Source organism: Hemitrygon akajei, chromosome 4, assembly GCF_048418815.1.
Source record: "Hemitrygon akajei chromosome 4, sHemAka1.3, whole genome shotgun sequence".
NCBI classification, from domain to species: Eukaryota; Metazoa; Chordata; class Chondrichthyes; order Myliobatiformes; family Dasyatidae; genus Hemitrygon; species Hemitrygon akajei.
This window is the reverse complement of record NC_133127.1, coordinates 163,004,934-163,024,596: the sequence shown is the minus strand read 5'-3', so window position 1 is coordinate 163,024,596 and position 19,663 is coordinate 163,004,934. Positions and strand designations below refer to the sequence as shown.

General features: G+C 41.2%; 1 protein-coding gene across 1 annotated transcript in view; it reads left to right on the top strand.

The window, feature by feature from the left end:
- The first annotated feature begins 2,491 nt into the window (after nt 1–2,491).
- katnal1 (katanin p60 subunit A-like 1) overlaps nt 2,492–19,663 on the top strand; it is a 29,666-nt gene continuing 12,494 nt past the window's right edge. The window contains exons 1-2 of the mRNA XM_073043841.1: nt 2,492–2,729; nt 17,408–17,583. Of these exons, the coding sequence (XP_072899942.1) occupies nt 2,570–2,729; nt 17,408–17,583 (336 nt within the window). The 5' untranslated portion in view covers nt 2,492–2,569. The remainder of the gene's footprint in view (nt 2,730–17,407; nt 17,584–19,663) is intronic.

Sequence of the window (19,663 nt, the reverse complement as noted above, 5' to 3'; positions counted from 1 at the left end):
ATCTCGCGGGCCAACGATAATTCCACTGCGGGCCGGATTTGGCCTGCGGGCCTTGAGTTTGACATATATGATTTAATGGATCTGGCCTGTACTCAAAGGGATTAAATAGAATAAGGGGGTATCTCATTGAAACATATCTAATGGTGAAGGGCTTAAATAGGGTGGATGTGGAGAGAACATTTTCTATGGTGGGAGAGTCTAGGACACAACCTCAGAATAGAGGGATGTCCATTTAGAACAAAGAGGAGGAAATTTTTAGCCAGAGGGTAACCACAGACGGCTATGGAGGCCAGGTCATTCGGCATACTAAAGGCAGAGGTTGATAGTTATTGATTAGTTGGGCGTGAAAGCATGAAAAATTACAGGGAAAAGGCAAGAGAATAAGTTTGGGGGGGAAATGGATCAGCCGTGACGAAATGGCAGAGCAGACTTGACAGGCAAATAGCCTAATTCTGCTCCTAGGCCTTATGGACTTTTAGGTTTGGACTTCTTTCATTAGAGTGTAGGAGAATCAGGGGAGATTTGTTAGTGGTATACAAAATTATGAGGGGTATAGAAGGAGTAAATGTAAGCAGCCTTTTTAAAATGTCAAGCAAGATTAAATTCAACAAGGACTAAAGCAGAAGACGTGCAGCTGTTCAGCGCCGCCTGCCGGCATTTGACTGGTTTCCCACTGCCTCTCTGCTGTTCTGGTTTCTGGTTACTTCTATTTTTATGCTATTTTGCCCGATTTTGATTGGGGCAGACTGGCTTTGCAGCCTGCAGTCAACAAATGATGCAGCACTAAATTGAATTGAACTGAATTAAACTGAACATTCCTAGACTGTATCAAGGACAGTTTTATGTTTAATAATCTTTGAGCTATTCACTTGTTTTTTGCCGTTTGCATGATTTTTCTTTTTACGTGCATTGGGTATTTGATGTTTTCTTTGAATGGGTTCCATGGTTTTGTGGCTGTCTGCTGGAAGACAAATGCAGGGTGTATACTGCATACATACTCTGATACTAAATGTACTTTGAATCCATTGAGTTTGGGTGAGACTATAACTAGAGGTCATGGATGAAATGCTTAAGGGGACCATGAGGAAGAGGAACTTCACTCAGAGGATGGTGAGAGTGTGAAACGAAGTGGCCAGCAGAAGTGGTGTTTGCAAGTTCAATTTCAACATTGGATAGTTACATGAATGGGAGGGATATGGAGGGTCATGGTCTGGAGTGCCAGTTGATGGGGCTAGGCAGATTAATAGTTGGGATGGACTAGGTGGGCTGAAGGGCTATTTCTGTGCTGCCGTATTCTATGACTCTACAATACTAGCCACTGTTTTACTCTTAAAAAGAACCTACAGAATCCCTTAGGAATTTTTTTCCACCTTGCCTGCCTGATCTTTTGCCCTACTAGCTTCTCTAAAATGTACATTAGTTCCCAATTGATTATACATTAGTGTGTGTATTCCTTTTTTTTATACCAGCGTTGTCCTTCACCCTAACAGGAACATGCCAGCCCTGGAGAGGAGCAAGCCCTACTCACAATCCTGATAAAAAAGAAATTGACGCACCCTACCAGAGTCTTGGTTTCGATCCTTACCTCAGGTGATCTCTATGTGGGGCGCACACATTCTGCTTGAGACCACATGGGTTTCTCTCCCAGATCCCGAAGGCAAGCAGGTTGCTAGGCTAACCGGACACTGCATTTTGCCTCTATGTGCAGGCTTGTGGTTGAATCTGGGGGCAGTTAACAAGGCTACAGGAAGAATAAAAAGGGGATTAATGCAGGGTGTATATTTAGCCTATATATCAATGTACACACGTAGGTGCAGTATATCCCTATATATCTTTCTATGATCTTAAATTTACAAAGATCCTTTACAGCTCTTCATCTCTATTCCTTGCAGCAGGGCTAATCCAACAAGTTCAGATGGCAGATCCTTTGTAAGCATTGTGGAAATATAACATGTTTAAGTATGTACACAGTTACCATTTTGAAGTGAACCTATCCTAGAATTCGCTGTTTAAAAACAATACAGGATTGCTTTGGTTTAGGGTGACTACTGTTCACTGATGTCTCAAAGTTATAGACGGACAATAAATATTGGTCTTGCTAGCAACATCCACCCCATCCTACAAAAGATTTACAAACAGGAATAGACCGAGCAGCTCAAGCCCATTCTCAGGCTTTAGATAATGACTGTATCTTGACACCATGCAATATTGTCCGCTAACAAAGCATTCACGCCTTTTTTTTGCAGCAGATATTTTTGTAAGCCATATTAATGCAGTTTGTTCTGGCTTCGTACAAAAGTCAGTTTTCAGGAGGCTGAGGGAAATATTTTCAAATAGCTCCCGTGTCTTCTTAAGGGTGAAGGAGAGAATACATTTGTTTTTGCTGACACGAGGTATAAAAACTGTGGCGAGGGTGGCAAAGCTAACACTTTAGACTGTTGCACGTTAATGAGAGACAACGACCGACTCCTGCCTCAGGTTTAAGCTGCCCCATTTCGCTGAGCACCTCCCGCGCCCGTGCTCAGCTTTCGTGCTGATTGGCCGGTTTCCTCGGCAGGGTTTGAGTCGAATGCGCGGTTCCACAGCTCGAGTTCTGTTGGTTGTCCGCTGCCGGGGTAACGGTAACGGACTGGAAGCGGCTCAACCCTTACACCTCCAGCTCACCGACACTAACCACCGCTTGCCTCCGGATCAAACAGGGGTAACGGTGGGCCCTGAGAGGAAGGCAGGTACGTAAGGCTGTGGTCTGCTGCAACACCAGCTGCTACCCTAAACCGTGCGTGAATATCGAGCCGCATCTCCCCTGCGCGGCCTAATCGCCGCTCTGCAGTTTGGAAGCGGTTCCGGCGCCAAGAATTGTGGGGGTTGTAGTCAGAATGCGCGGTGTTGGCCCCGGCAGATGTTAATGTAGCCTACAAATCCCATCGTGCGTCGGGAGATTATGTCTGATTGTCACCTGTATAATTTGACAATTAAAAGTCAAAAACAGCCAAAGTGAGGGGGAAAATGGAGTTAAAGATACCACCTAGCGTGGTTTAAGGTTTTCGCACGTCCTCTCGGCGTTTGCGGCCTTTGTGGGTTATGGTTGTCTTGGAGACGAGAAGCGCTGGTTGGAAACGGTCTCGGGTTACAGAGAGGAGGGCGGTGTCCATTGTGTGTGCAACCAGAGCTGTAATATGGGAATAATGGTGTGATCAGAAAATCGGTTATCTCTGCACGTTCTCTGGGCAGCCGGCAATCAGTTTAAATTTAATTTCATGTGTGGAATATTAATACACAATTTGCATATCCAATCAGGTCGTTTTGTCTAAAAGTGAATTTAATTCGTAAACTGCTAAAAGTGAACAGTTCCCAGACCCAACTGCTTGGACATGTTAAGTGTTATTTTCCAAATCAGTGCCGTACCGTTACTATGTGCAGTTGTGTTTGTTCGTCTTCGTGGATTTTACATCCAGCATGCAAATTAAGAGCAGGACTAGGCCGTAGCCCCTCAAACCTACTTTGCCGTTTAGTAAAATCATCAGATCTGACTGCTTACCCTAGGTACCCTTTCACCCCTAGACCATCGAAATATTTAAAGATTCTATTGCCCCTTGAGGAAGAGGGTTCCAAAGACTTATGACTTTTTAATTCCAGATTCTCTCACCTGATTAAACGTCCCGTTCACAGCTCTGCCCCGTTTTGATACAAGGCGAGCTGGCGCAGCCTTTTGCCATTAGGTAGCCTGCTTATTCCAGGTGTTTGCCAAATAAACCTTTGAACTACTTTCAATGCATTTACACCCTTCCTTGAATAAAGGACGTCGATACTAGATATGTCTGGATGGACCTAGATAGGAGGCCAAAGAGACCTGAAAGGCCTAGATGAGTGGATGTGGAGAGGATGCTTTCTGTAGAGGGAATGAGGTCACAGCTTCAGAATCCCTTTAGAACGGATGAGGAATTTCTTTAGCCAGAGTGTAGTGAATCTGTGGAATTCGTTGGGAATATTTAAAGAGGTTGATAGGTTCTTGATTAGTCAGGTGTCAAAGGTTAAGGGGAAAAGGCAGGAGAATGGGGTTGAGAGTGATACTAAATCAGCCGTGATGGAATGGTGGAGCAGACTCAATGGATTAAATGGCCTGATTCTGCTCCTATGTCTTATGGACTGAACTGTACAACAACACTCTGAATGTCGTCTCACTAATGCTTTTTGCAATTTCTCCATCAACAAAAAAAGAACATTCAGTTGACTTTTTCATTATTTGCTGATCCTGCATACTACTATAAATCATGCAAAATGACACCCAAATATCTCTGCACCTTGAACTCTCACCACTTGGATAAAAGGATTTTTAAAATTTTTGCTACCAGATTAGACAGTTTTACAGTTTTACATATTCCATCTGCCAGATCACTGTCCATACACTTAACCTATCTATATCTATTGCAGACTTTTTTTTCTCTTAACAGCTTGCTCTACTTAATTTCAACAGCTTTCTGAAGCACAAAACTCAATTTGTTAAGTTTTCTTTCTTTTTCCATCTTTTTATTATCATTATTAATAACAACAAAATAAAATTGGTACATAGATAATGGGATTACAAACGTACATATTTCAACTAACTATAAAAGATTACAAGAACAATGATTACAGTATAAATAAGTATCCCCACATCATAAATGATACAATATACAGACAAGGCAAACCTAGGTGTATCATAATATAAAATAAAAAGAAAAAAAATCATTATGCAAAAAAACTAATCTAATAACTAATAGAAGAAAAAAACAAAAGAGAAAAAAAAGAAAAAATAAAAAAGAGAGAAAAAAAGGGCTGTTTATAATAACTCACAAAAATACAAAATCATCAGTGTCGTCAACTCCGATCCTCTTGACATATATGAAATCAAAACTGGAAAATCAAATAGGCCTGGAACAGGGTCCTATTACATCATATGAAAATATTGAATAAATGGTCTCCATATCTTTTCAAATTTAGTAGAAGTGTCAAATACACCACTTCTAATTTTTTCTAAATTTAAACATAACATAGTTTGAGAAAACCAATGAAATACAGTAGGATTAATTTCCTTCCAATTCAACAAAATAGATCTTCTAGCCATTAGTGTAAGAAATGCAATCATTCGACAAGTGGAAGAAGATAAATGAAGTGAGTCCATCATTGGTAAACCAAAAATTGCGGTAATAGGATGGGGTTGTAAATCAATGTTCAATACTGCAGAGATAATATCAAAAATATCTTTCCAATATTTTTTCAAAAACGGACACGACCAGAACATATGAGTTAAAGATGCTATTTCAGATTGACATCTATCACAAATAGGATTTATATAGGAATAAAAATGAGCCAATTTATCCTTGGACATATGAGCCCTGTATACAACCTTAAACTGTATTAATGAATGTTTAGCACATATAGATGATGTATTAACTAATTGAAGAATTTTATCCCAATTCTCAATAGGAATAATAAGGTTGAGCTCTCTTTCCCAATCATTTTTTGTCTTATAAAGGGGCTCTGAACGTATCTTCATTATTATATTATAAATAATATTTATAATATTTTGGGTTCTATTTTGGGGACTTCTCTCCCTTTTGCTCTTTCTAAATTGCTTAAACGAATTGACAACCCGATGGTTAAACGTACTTTACGTATATGGTTTCAATTTCGGAAATTTTTTGGGTTAACTCAGTTTGTTTTAAATATTCCTATTGTATCCAATTGTTTTTTCCACCCTTCAATTATAGACCAAGCTTATGTGGCTTGGAAGCCTAAAGGATTACTACGATTTTCTGATTTATTTTTGGATAATTGTTTTATGTCTTTTGAGCAGTTATCTAATAAATATAATTTGCCTAGATTTCATTTTTTTAGATATTTACAGATTAGGAATTTTTTAAATACTGTACTTCCTATTTTTCCAAACTTTGTGTCTTCAGGCATTTTGGAGAATTTATTTGAATTAAACCCCTTTCAGAAAGGGCTTATATCAAAACTTTATAATACAATTTGTTAACTTTTTTTAAAAGTCTGTAGGGATTTTTAACACTTTTTTATGAACCTGGTTAGCTTGCTTCAGACTTTTTTTTCTCCTTTATCTTTTAGTTATTCTTTGCTTTTTAAAAATCTATCTTCTCATCTGCAACTCTTGGTCCAATTATGTTTAAATTTATGTTATTTCCTGTTAAAATGTATCTATTAATCTGAAAAATCCTGTTAAATGATTGATTGGTCTGCAAACTAAATTGCTTGTTCACTTTTGAATTGGAATTGGTGTGCTTCAGGTTCAGTACTGGGCCCATTGGTGTTTGTCATTTATATCAATGATTTTGATAAGAATGTACAAGGTATGGAGATGACACTGAGGTCTAGAACACTACAGCACAGAAGCAGGCCCTTTGGCCCATCAAGTCCATGCAGAACTATTAATATGCCTAGTCCCGTTGACCTGCACCTGGACCATATCCCTTCCATCCATGTACCTATCCAAATTTCTCTTAAATGTTGAAATTGAATTTGATTTCACCACTTGCACTGGCATCTTGTTCCACACTCTCACCTCCCTCTGAAGGAAGAAATTCCCCTCATGTTCCCCTTAACTCATGACTTCCAGTTTAAGTTGCATCCAACCTCAATGGAAAAAGCCTGCTTACATTTACCCTGTCTATATCCCTCATAATTTTGTATACCTCTATCAAATTGCGCCCCCCCCCATTCTTTTATGCTGTAGGTATAAGTCCCAACATGTTTAACCTTTTCCTATAATTCAGGTCCTGACAACATCTGTACTCTTTTCAATCTTGATGACATTTTTTCTGTAGGTAGGTAATTGAAACTGCTCACAATATTCCAAATTAGGCTTCACCAACATCTTGTACAACTCCAACATAACATCCCAACTCCTCTATAATACTGGAAGTTTGAGAAATCAATGTTCATGCCATCAGGTTGGAGGCTATCCAGATGGAATATAGGGTGTTGCTCCTCCAACCTGAGTGTGACCACATTGCAGCAGTAGAAGAGGCCATGGACTGACATAAAAGAATGAGAAGCAGAATTGAACTGGGTGGCCACCTGCAAATCCTGCTTTTTCTGGAGGACAGCGCATAGGTGCTTGGTGAAGCCATCTCCCAATCTACATTGGGTCTCACTGATGTACAGGAGGTCACACAGGGAACTCCAGATACAGTAGATGACCCCAACAGATTCACAGGTGAACTGCCGCTTGGAACTGGAAGGACTGTTTGGGGTCCTGAGTGGTAGTGAGGGAGGAGATGTAGGAGCAGGTGTGGATTTTTTTCTGCTTGCAAGGATAAGTACCAGGAGGAAGATGTACTTGTTGGTGGGATCCTGTTGGAGATGGAGGATGTTATGGAGAATTATGTGCTGGATGTGGAGGCTACTGGGTTGGTAGGTGAGAGTTAGAGGAACCCTCTTCCTAGTGAGGCAGCAGGAGGATGGAGTGAGGGCAGATATGCATGAAATGGAAAAGATGCAGGTGAGGGCAGTTTTGATGGTGGAGGAAGGAAATCCCCTTTGTTTAATGAAGGAGAACATCTCATTAGTTCTGGAATGAAAAGCCTCATCTTGAAAATAGATGCGGTGAAGACGGAGGAACTGAGAGAAGAGGATGGTATTTTTACAAGTGACAGGGTAAGAAGAGGTATTGTCCAGGTAGCTACGAGAATTAGTGGGTTTATAAAAGATATCAGTAGATAAACTGCCCTCAGAGGTGGAGACAGATCGAGAAAGTGGGGGGAGGTCTTGGAAATGGGCCAGGTAAATTTGAGGACAGGGTGGAAGTTGGAGGCAAAGTTGATGAAGTCAACAAGCTCAGTATGGTTGCAGGAAGCAGCCCCAGTGCAGTCGTCGATGTAGTGTAGGAAAAGCTTATGAGCAATCCTTCGGCTTGGAACATAGACTGTTCCACGTAGCCAACAAAAAGGCAGGATTATCTGTGAGCCATGCTCACCTTTGGTTTAGTGGCTACACCTTTGATTTGGGGAAAGTGGGAGGAACCGAAGGAGAAATTATTGAGAGTGAGGACCAGTTCTGCCAGACAGAGGAGAGTGGTGGTGGAGGGTAACAGGTTGGGTCTGTTATCCAGAAAGAAGCGAGAGCTTTAAGGCCCTCCTGATGTTGGAACCAGTTGTTCTGCTGTCTGGGAAAAGGCTCCAAAGCATTCGGGCTGTCACGACCAGACTATGTAACAGTTTCTTCCCCCAAGCTATCAGACTCAATACCCGAAGCCTGGACTGACACCTTGCCCTACTGTCCTGTTTATTATTTATTGTAAATGCCTGCACTTTTTTTGTGCACTTTATGCAGCCCTGTGTAGGTCTGTAGTCTAGTATAGCTTTCTCTGTGTTGTTTTTTTTTATTACGTAGTTCAGTCTAGTTTTTTGTACTGTGTCATGTAACACCATGGTCCTGAAAAACATTGTCTCATTTTTACTATGCGCTGTACCAGCAGTTATGGTCGAAATGACAATAAAAGTGACTAGACTTGACTTGTTAGGTTAACTGGCCATAGTAAATTGAATATGCTAGGATTAAATCGGAGGATAGTTGGTCAGCATTGCTTGAAGAACTGGAAGGGCCTATCCTTTCTGTATCGCAATAAAATAAAAAAATGAAATTAACGCTGGCTTCCCCAGTGAAGCCAATGTTTAATACAATTTACTATCTCATCCTGAATGCCAAGCGACTGAACCTTATTGACCAACCTCCTGTGTGGGACCTTGTCAGCAGCCTTGCTAAAATCCATGTAATCAACATCTACTGACTTGCATTCGTCAACTTTTCTCGTAACTTCCTCCAAAAACTCAATAAGATTGGTTAGACACGACTTGCCATGCACAAAGCCATGTTAACTATCCCTAATTAGTCTTTGTCTATCCAAATACTGTATCTGTTTCCTTAGTATACCTTTCAATAACTTATCCAGTGCTGATGTCAGGCTCACCAGCCTATAAATTTCCTGGCTTAATTTTAGAGCCTTTTTAAACAAAAAAGCAAGAGCATTAGCTATCTTTCAATTCTCTGGCACCTCATCCATGGCTAAGGACATTTTGAATATCTTTGCTAAGGCCCCTGCAATTTCTGCATTAGCCACTCACAAGGTCTTGGGAAATACTTTGACAGGCCCTGGGAAATTATCTACCACAATTTTCTTCAAGACAGCAAACATCTCCTCCTCTGTATCTGTATATGGTCTATGAACTCACTGCTGTTTTGTCTCGCTTCTATAGACTCTGTCCATCTCCCACATCTCTTTCGGCTCCCTTGCTATCCTTTTGCATTTGATATATCCACAGAAACCTTTGTGATTCTGCTTCACCTTGTCAGTTAGTGCAACCTCATGTCTTCAGTTAGCCCTCCTGATTTCCTTCTTATGTGCTCTCTTTCACTTATTTTACTTCTGAAATACCTCACTTGCTCCTTCTTACCTATACCTGCTATGCACCACCTTCTTTTTCTTAACCAGGAAAATCTATTGAAAATCAAGGTTCCCTAGCATATTCTTCCCTTTTATATTAACAGGAACATACAAACTCTGTACCCTCAAAATTTCACTTTTGGATGCATCCCTCTTACCAAGTACACCTTTTCCAGAAAACAATTTGTCTAAATCCACACTTGCTAAATCCTTTCTGATACTGTCAAAATTGACCTATCTTCAATATAGAATGTCAGTCTGAACACCAGACCTATCCTTTTTCATAATTACCTTGAAACTAATGGTATTTGATTAGTAGATGCAAAGTGTTCCCTACACAAACTTCTGTTACCTGCTGTCTCATTCCTTAATAGGAGATCTAGTGTTGCACTTTCTCTAGTTGGGACTTCTAGGTACTGATTAAGGGAACTTTCCTGAACACATTTGACAAACTCTATCCCATCCAGCCTTTTTACAGTATAGGAGTCCCAGTCAAGAACTAGCAAGTTAAAATCACCTTCCATCACCTCCTGGCACTTACCCTTGCAAGCGGAACAAGTGCTACACCTGCCCCTACACCTCCTCCCTAACCACCATTCAGTGCCCTAAACAGTCCTTCCAGGTGAGGTAACACTTCATCTGTGAGTCTGTTGAAGTCATGTACTGTGTGCGGTGCTCCTGGTGTGGCCTCCTGTATGTCGGTGAGAGCTGACAAAGATTGGGAGACCGCTGCACTGAGCACCTATGCTTCATCCGAAAAAGCGGGATCTTCCAGTGGCCACTCATTTTAATTCCACTTCCCAACCCCATTCTGACATGTCTGTCCGTGGCCTCCTCCACTGTGACGCCACACTTAGGTTGGAGGAACAGCACCTTATATTCCATTTGGGTAGCCTCCAACCTGATAGCATGACATTGATTTCTTGAACTTCCAGTAATGCTTTGTACCCCTCCTCTCCTTCACCATCTCCCATCCCCTTTTCCTTCTCTCACCTTGTCTCCTTGCCCACCTGCCTCTCTCTGCTGCTCTTCCACCCCCTTTAATCCCTAGAAATGCCCCTTCAATCCCTCCTGCTCTATTACATCTAAAACAACAGAACCCCGGAATATTGAGCTGCCATACCTGCTCTCTTGCAACCAAATCTCACTAATGTCTACAGTGTCATAATTCCACGTGCTGTTCTATGCCCTAAGCTAGTGGTCACTAACCTTTTTAAACCCAAGATCCCCTACCTCAGCCTTAGTGGAAGGCAAGATCAACTTACTAAGTTGGTTAGTCACATGCATGCGCACCAGGCAGAAAAGACCAGAAGTAAAACCCCGCAACCCGGAAGAAGAAATAATATATGTACACCAGGGGTCACCACCCTTTTCTCGCACCATGGACCGGCTTAATGCTGACAATATTCTTGCGGGGGGGGGGAGGGGGAGAGGGGGTGTTAAACACGACCGGAATACAGCGATAATTGAAGGAGGTTCCTTATGTCCAGTCTATTCCGCAATTTAGTTTACGTGGCTCTCAGCTCTTAGCTTCTGTCCCGCTTGCTCATGTTTTTTCTGCTGAAAAAACTCAGTGGGCTTGTCTTTAAATGCAGGGTGCTTGGACTCAGGGTACCGAAGCAGTTTTGAGTGCTTCATTGTCTCATTAGATAGCATCTGAGCCTGAACTCCAGCCTCCCGCCTGCCCGCCACCAGATGCCTTGGCCAGGTACAGCTGGTTGTTGGAAGGGTGAGAGGACAAGGTCAGGGCCAGAGGTCCCCGTGCCAGGGCTGCGGTGGTCACATTCTGGAGAGAACGACCGACTGAGCGAGGAGTGCGACTGGGCGCGTGCCCGCCCCCTTTTTAGGTAAGTAGGCTGACAAAAGTTTGGCTCGAGGGATGACTTTCAGTAGATCGCAACGAGGTAGCTGCTCTGCTACTTACGAAACCCGGAGCCCAAATTAGGTCATCTGCGAATATTTTAGCACTGGGTTCCCCACAAACATTTGGTGTGGTGAACAGGTTTAGAGGCGGCGCCCATCTGTCCACGCTCCAGGCCAATATCAATGGCACTTCTCTCCGGCTGGTTACCCAAGGCCAACCAGTGATCCCTGGCGCAAGGGTATTACTGCGTTTAGGCGACTGGTGACTTCGCCTGTGTTCAAGTTCAACAGTGGGCGTGACAGGGAATGAGGAAAGGTGCAGCTGACTCATATTGTTTCCTCGCGGCCCGGTGGTTGGGGACCACTGTAGTACACTGTGTAGTGTGTGGCGGGGGAGCTACACGCATGCACACTGGGCAGAAAGAACGGAACTAAAACCCCGCAACCTGGAAACAATCTCTCAACTGTATTTGTGTATTTATTTTTCATTTTTTTCGGGATCTACTGGGAAAGTCTCAAAGATCGACCAGTCGATCGTGATCGACAGGTTGGCGACCCTAAGCTAATCTGTCTTTCCTACAATACTCTTTGCATTGAAATATATACAACTCAGACACAAGATTAAGTGATATCAGTGATGATAAAGGAAGTTAATAGAAATTACAGGCCTATATCAATCACCTGGGGTAAGTGGTCTAAGGAATGGCAAATGGAATTTAATTCAGAAAACTGCAAGGTGTTGCTTTTTTAGAGAGTCAAATTAAGGTAGGACTTTCACATTTAATGCTCTGGAAAGTGTTGAACAACAAGGGACTTTGGTGTTCAGGCACATTTGCCTGAAAGTGGAATCATAGACAGTTAGGTTGGTGAAGAAGGCTTTTTGCAAGCTGCCCTTCATCAGTCAGACATTGGGTAAAGAAGCTGGGGGTTTATGTTGCAGTTCTACAGGTACTGGTGAGGCTACACATAGAGTATTGTATTCAGTTTTCATTGCCATGCTGTAGAAAAAAAATGTTATTAAACTGGGAATAGTGCAAAAAGGATTTACAGGAATGTTGTCAGGACTCAAGGGACTGACTTACAGGGAGAAGCTGGGAAGGCTAGAACTGTTTTCGCTGTAGAGCACAAGATTGAGGGGTGATCTTATAGAGCAGGAATTCTTAGCTTGTGATCCATGGACCTTCGATTAATGGTAAGGCTCCATGGCATAAAAAGGGTTAGGAACCCCTGTTATAGAGTTATATGAAAACATGAAGGGATGGATACAGTAAATTCACTCAGCTTTTTTTGTCAGATTTGGGCGATCGAGAACCAGACAGCATAAGTTAAGGTGAGAGATGAGAGGTTTAATAGGAGTTTGATGGGCAACTTTTTTTTTGACATTGAGGATAGTGTGTTTATGCATTGTGCTGCCAGAGGAAGTGGTTGAGGCAGGTGCAACAACACCTTTTGAAAGACAGTTGGACAGGAAATGTTTAGAAGAATATGGGGAAATGTGACTGGCTTAGATGGATATATTAATTGATCAGCATGAACCAGCTGGGCTGAAGAGCCTGTTTGTGCTGTATGAGCCACAATTGTCACAGACTTTATAAAAACAGTTGTAGACAAGTGTGTCTTCACAAAGGCGTTTAGAGTCATGCGTAACCAGAAGCCCTGGATGAACCATGAGATCTGCAATCTGCTGAGGGTCAGTTCAGAGGTTTACAAGAGGTCCAGGTACGATCTCTGGAAAGCTATTGGACTAAATTTGAATCAATGAAGGATGTTCAACAGCTGTGGCAGGGCTTGAATGCTGTCACCTCTCACAAAGTGAAATCAGCGAACACAGGTAACAACAGGTCTTTGCTTCTAAATGAGCTCAATGCCTTCTATGCTCGCTTTGACTGTCAAAACATGGAGGAACCATCATAAACTCCCACAGCCCCTGATGACACTGTGATTTCAGTCTCAGCCTGACCTGAGAGCATCCTTCAGGAGGATGAATGTATGAAAAGCATCCAACCCAGATTGGGTACTTGGTTGAGTTCTAAAGACCTGTGTTAATCAATTATCTGGAATGTTCACTGAGATCTTTAACTTCTCATTTCAGCAGTCTGAGGTACCCACCTGCTTCAATTAATCTGGTGCCTAAGAAGAACATGGTAACCTGCCTCAATGACTATCATCCAGTAGCACTTACATCCACAATGACGAAGTGTTTTGAGAGTTTGGTGATGAAACATATCAACTCCTGCTTAAGAAGTGACTTGAATCCACACCAATTTGCCTACAGGCTCAACAGGTCCACAGCAGATGCCATTTCAATCCTAGAGCATCTGGAAAGTAAAGATGCCTACATCAGGATGCTCAACATCCAGTACTATCATCCCCTCAAAACTAATCAGTAAGCTTCAAGAACCATTCGACCCCTCGTCGCGTTCCTCCGACCTCCACGTCCCTGCACCTGGGACCACCCGGGTGGTCAACCGAGCAGTGCAGCACACGTCCACCTTCTTCGGCGTCTTCTTCCCAACCTCCCGAAAAGACCACGAAAACCCAGCTCCACCCAGCTCCCAGACCCACAAGACAAAATAACATTCCCCCATTGGTTAACAAATGAATACAATCCCCGTTATCAGCAATTCTAAAGCTAAACAACTGCGAGAGAAAACACTTATCATAACAAAGAAGCATTACTACTTTTAACAAAACGAAGAAGCCATTTTGATTAACATACGCAGTACATTGTACATAACTTTGAACCTTTGACTCTGTGACTCTTTGTCTGCTTCCATAATAACCTTTTTTGAGTTTGTAATAAAAGCCTTGAACCCATTCTATTTTCCTCAATCTCAATGTAAAATTCGATCAAATGGTTACTGCCTAGGCCTGCGCTCACAATGAGGTTATTAATAGATTCTATCCCATTATACAGTGACAGATTGTTTGGGTGGTGGGGGCTGCAGATGGTAGAAATCTGAAGCATAAAGAGAATATGCAGTAAATTCACAGTTGATTCACTTTCACTTCTCTTCCAGGAATGCCAGTTTTGAGGATGTTTACCAGTGCTCTGCAGAGTGATTCCATCTGTTCCTTTTGCCTGTTCACTCTCAGAGAGTGGTTTCTGTTTCCCCTCTGATAAAGATGTTGACCAAAACTCACTTCACACTCTCAATTCTTTCCTCTGTAAATGCCTTTGGCTTTCTTGTTTTTCTCCCTTTCCCACTGACAAATGGTCCTTGACCCGAGATGTTAACTCTCTTTATCTTTCCATAGATGCTGCCTGGCTTCCTTAGTGTTTCTGACATTTTAATATAGCGTGTTCTCTGGTTGCCTCCAGAATGTGCAGATTTAGGAAACTACACAGAGTACATCATCTTGGCTATCTTTGTTCGTCTAAATTTTGGCATAGTTTTTCTCTTGAGACACTTAAATTCTCAAAAGATGAATGTAAGAATTAAAAAATATATATTATACCTGTACTAGCAATGAATTGGGAGCAACTGTGATGAAAGTCTACGTTTCCAGTGAGCAGAGGCTTCCCATCATGTAATTTCAATCATTATTTTTATTCTATGTGCGGAAGCAGTCAAATTTAGAAGGAGATTTTATATATATAAAAAAAAAGAATGTTATAAGTAATGAGGTGTTTCTAATTCAGGAAAACCTTTCAGTGAGTCAGCAAGTTTGTTCATCCAATTTTTAATTATAGTTTCAAAGGATGAGAGGGAGGGTTAGAAGAATACTTTGGCACTAAAAGAAGTCGAGGCAGTGTGATGTGGCACTTGGAAATGCAAACACGAGGAAATCTGCAGATGCTGGCAATTCAAGCAACACACACAAAATGCTGGTGGAACGCAGCAGGCCAGGCAGCATCTATAGGGAGAAGCGCTGTCGATGTTTCGGGCTGCAACCCTTCATCAGGAGATGAAACATCGACAGCGCTTCTCCCTATAGATGCTGCCTGGCCTGCTGCGTTCCACCAGCATTTTGTGTGTGGCACTTGGAAATGTTAGTTCAATTGGGCAGAGTAAAGAAGGAAATGAAAAGGAATTCACATTTGAGTGATCTCTTAGTGTTATTTGAGGTTGTAACTGGAAATTTGAGCGAGATCTAGAGGGAGCCAGTGGCTATATTGTTTTTGGACTTCCAGATGCCATTGATAAGATGTCACAAGATCATTAAATAAAATGAAATAATACTGTACTGGGTAATATACAGGTGAAGAATGAGGACATAAAACAAGGTAAGAGCAGACAGATTATGTTTAGTTTGGGAGGCTGTGATTAATTGGGGGGGCTGCACAATTTAGAGGTTCAGTTGTTTGCAATTTGTATCAGTGATTTGAATGAGAGGAGTCTAATATAATATATCCAAGTTTGCTACAGTATAAGATTAGTTTCATATAGTTAGGCAGCATGGAAACAGGCCTTCAGCACAAAAAATCCTTGCCAAGCAAGGTGCCTATCTAAGCTAATCTCATTTATGCTTTAAGCATTTTCTATCCATCTACTTGTCCAAATGTTTTTTATAAATCTTGTAACACACACAAAGTGCTGGTAGAATGCAGCAGGTAAGGAAGCATCAATAGGGAGAAGCGCTGTTGACGTTTCGGGCCGAGACCCTTTGTCAGGACTAACTGAAAGGAAAAAATCTTGTACCTGTTTCTACCTCCTTTGCTGGCAGCTTTTTTCTAATTACCCACTAATTATGTGAAAAGTCTGTCCTCAGATCTATGCTGTGTTGTTTTGGTTTCCCCTTCTCTGGGAAGAAGACTGTGACTATCTTTCTTAATTATATAATAGTTTTATGAATCTCTGTAAAGTTACAACTCTGCCTTCTTCACCCCATGGAAATGGGAATTAGGTGGTAGTGTGTGCTTATACCTATGGATGATGCAATGAGATTTCAAGGGATGCAGATAGGCTAAGTGAATGAGTGAGGATATATTGGATAAAATACACTTAGCATTCACTTTATTAGCCTATCTGCTAATAGATAATATCCTGTACCTAATAAAGTGGTCACTGAGGTTACAAATAAAAGAGGTCTTCTGCTGTAGTTCATCCACTTCATGGTTCAATATTGTGCCTTCAAAGATGCTGTTCTGCACAACACTATTGTAACGCATGGTTATTTGGGTTACTTCTGCCTTTCTGTCAGCTTGAACCAGCCTGGCTATTTTCCTCAGACCTCTGTCATTAAAAAGGTACTGTTACCCACAGAACTGTCGCTCACTGGATGTTTTATGTTTTTTGCTCCATTCTCTATAATTTCTAGAGATTGTTGTGTGTGAAAATCCCAGGAGATGAGCAGTTTCTGAGCTTCTCAGCCCATTCAGTCTGGCACCAATAGCCACTACAATCAAAATCATTTGAATCACATTTCTATCCCATTGTGATGTTTGGTCTGAACATCACCTGAACCTCTTGACCATGACTGCATACCTTTATGAATTGAGTTGCTGCCACATGATGGTGTACCTAATGAAGTGGCCACTGAGTGTATAGCATGGAAAAGTGTGAGATCATTCACTTTGATTGAGCTATCAGAATAAACTGTGGCAAGAAATTGGAACTTGTTGGTGTTCTAAAGGACCTTATGTGGATTTTCACTGGAAGTTAACGTAGTTTCTGCAAGCAGGTAAGAGGGCAAACCGAGTCTTGACCCCCATTGCAAGAGGATTTGAGGACAGAATTAGGATCATGACATTGCAATTATATTTCACAATAGTGCGGTCATATCTGGAGTATTGTATACGGACCTGTTCTCCTCATCTAAGGAACGATATACTTGAAATAAAGGAGTACACTTGACATTTGTTGGGTTTTTGTCATTTGCGGAAAATAATTAAGCAGACCGGGTTTATGTTCTGGAGAACAAGAAATGAACTTACTGAAACATAATATATTCTTTAGAGGATTGACAGAGTAAATGTTTCCCCAGCTGTGGTATCAAGAACCAAGAGTTAGAGTCTCAGAAGAAAATGTGAATCATTCTTAATTTATTCAAGAAAGATCAATATTTTGTTAATAAAGAAATTAGTGCAGTAAAGTGGCATGATTGAAACGTGAACTATAAAACATGTTATTTCATTTTCTAATGCATTTAATCTTACAGGAGTGTGGAACACCATGAGTTTAGCAGAAATTTATGATAATGTAAAGAAAGGGAGAGAGTATGCCCTTTTAGGAAACTATGATTCTTCAATGGTTTACTACCAAGGAGTGATCCAGCAGATTCAAAAACACACTCATTTAATAAGAGATCCAGCTTTAAAGGTGAAATGGTTGCAGGTATGAGTTCCATTTTGAAATTTCTTTCTGTGTCATGTTTTATATAGATCAGGGATTCCCAACCGTGAAATGAGGGGTCTGTGGACCCAGGTTGGGAATTCCTGATATAGATGTTTGTTTATATATTATAACTTGACTACCTCTAACACTTGAGTTATTACTCAGTAGAGATGTTGATCAGCTAGGAGAGTGGGCTGAGGAGTGGTAAACAGTGTTCAAACAAGACAAGTCAAAGTAGGGTAGGGCTTTCACAGTGAATAGCAGTGCCCTGGAGTGTGTTGTAGAGCAGAGGAATCCAAAAGTTCAAGTGCATAATTTCCTGAAAGTGGAAAACGGTAATTATGGAGATGCTTGACATGCTGTTCTTCATCAGTCCATGGAGTATAGGAGTAGGAGTGTTGTGCTGCAGTTGTACAAAATTCAATTATTATGTACAGTTTTGGTAACCCTGTTGTAGGAAAGATATTAAGCTGGAAAGAGTATAATGGTGATCATAAGAATATTTGCAGGACTCGAGGATTTGAGTTTTAGACAGACGTTAGGCAGGCCAGGACTTTGTTATTTGGAACATAGGAGACTGAGAGGCGACCTTATGGAGGTGCACAGAATCAGGAAGGACGTAGATGTAGATGCAGATGCACAGTCATTTTTTCCAGGGAAAGAGAATAAAAAATCTATGCATTTAAGTTGAGGGGGGAAAATTTAAAAATGAACCTGAAGAGTAACTTCTTCAGGCAAAGGTGGTGCACATATCGATTGAGCTGTCTAAGGAAGTGGTTGAGGCAGGTACAATGATAAAATTTAAAAGTATTTGGACTGGTATATAGCATGGTCAGGTTTAGAAGGATATTGGCCAAATGCAGGTAAATGCGATTAGTTTAGATGTACATGGATGATTTGGGCCGAAGGCCTTTGTTTCTGTGCTATTTTGCTGTATGTCACTGTGACTCTATGAAAGACACTGAGGGTGGAGGTTGAAGGGCCATTTAGGAGAGCATTGGATGAATCAAGAATGGCAATCATTAGAGGGAAATTGTCCTTGATGTTGGTAAGGTAGCTGTAAACAAAAGGTGTTATTCTTTCATGAATAAGATTTGAGGTTAGAATCTTAGGTTCAGGTAAAATAGGATGTAGGGATATTTGCTGCTTGCATAATATCTATGCATATAAGGCAAGTTGTGTTTTATGGGAATACTTGAAAATGACTGCTTCTTATATACTTGAATTTTAGTGGCAGTATAAAATTGCAGTAAGTTCTTACAGATGTATTTTCCTTGTCTGAGCATATCAGACTCTAAGTACTTTACCAGAATGTATGCTTACATGTTATGCTAGATGTTTGTTTGTAGGCTCCCTGCCTGAGTTTGATGATCATGAGTATTTCCTACCTACTCCTAAGGTACCGTAATTAAATTAATTAAAGGAGCTTACCTGGCCTTGCCTCACTTGGAGTGAAGCTCGTCCTCAGCCTCTGCTTGCTTTTTAAATTCTCCCACTGATATCAGAGGCCGACTTTCACGTGCTTGCGTGCACTCTACAGCTCTAAGACCTAAAACCACAAGGCACAGAAGCAGAATTAGGCCATTCAGCCATCGAGTCTGCTCTGCCCTTCATTCACAGCTGATTAATTTTCCCTCTCAGCACCATTCTCCTAAAACAGAACAAACAGATTGTTCCTGGAGCCATATCTAATTCTATTCTTCTAAATGCTAAGTATGGAAGCTAGCTGTAATGATTTACAATGCTAGTAAAAATCATTGAGTTTTGAGCAAACATTTTGGTTTTGACAAAAATGTTTCAAATCAGAAGTTTTAACGCTGTTTCCCTTTGCACAGATGCTGCCTGATCTCCAGTATTTTCTTTCTTTTAAACTAGCTACTCTGAATGACTTACTTGTATGTATACCTTTTACCATAATGGACAAGGGAGCAGTGAAAATCCTGTTGTGTAACAATGATTTTGTGTGCCTCAAAATAGAATTCTATCACGCATACTAACTTGCAAAATGCAGTTAAACACATGTTTGAATTTCAATGCATAAAATTGTTCCCTTCATTAGAGGCTAGAGAATAATGTGAGC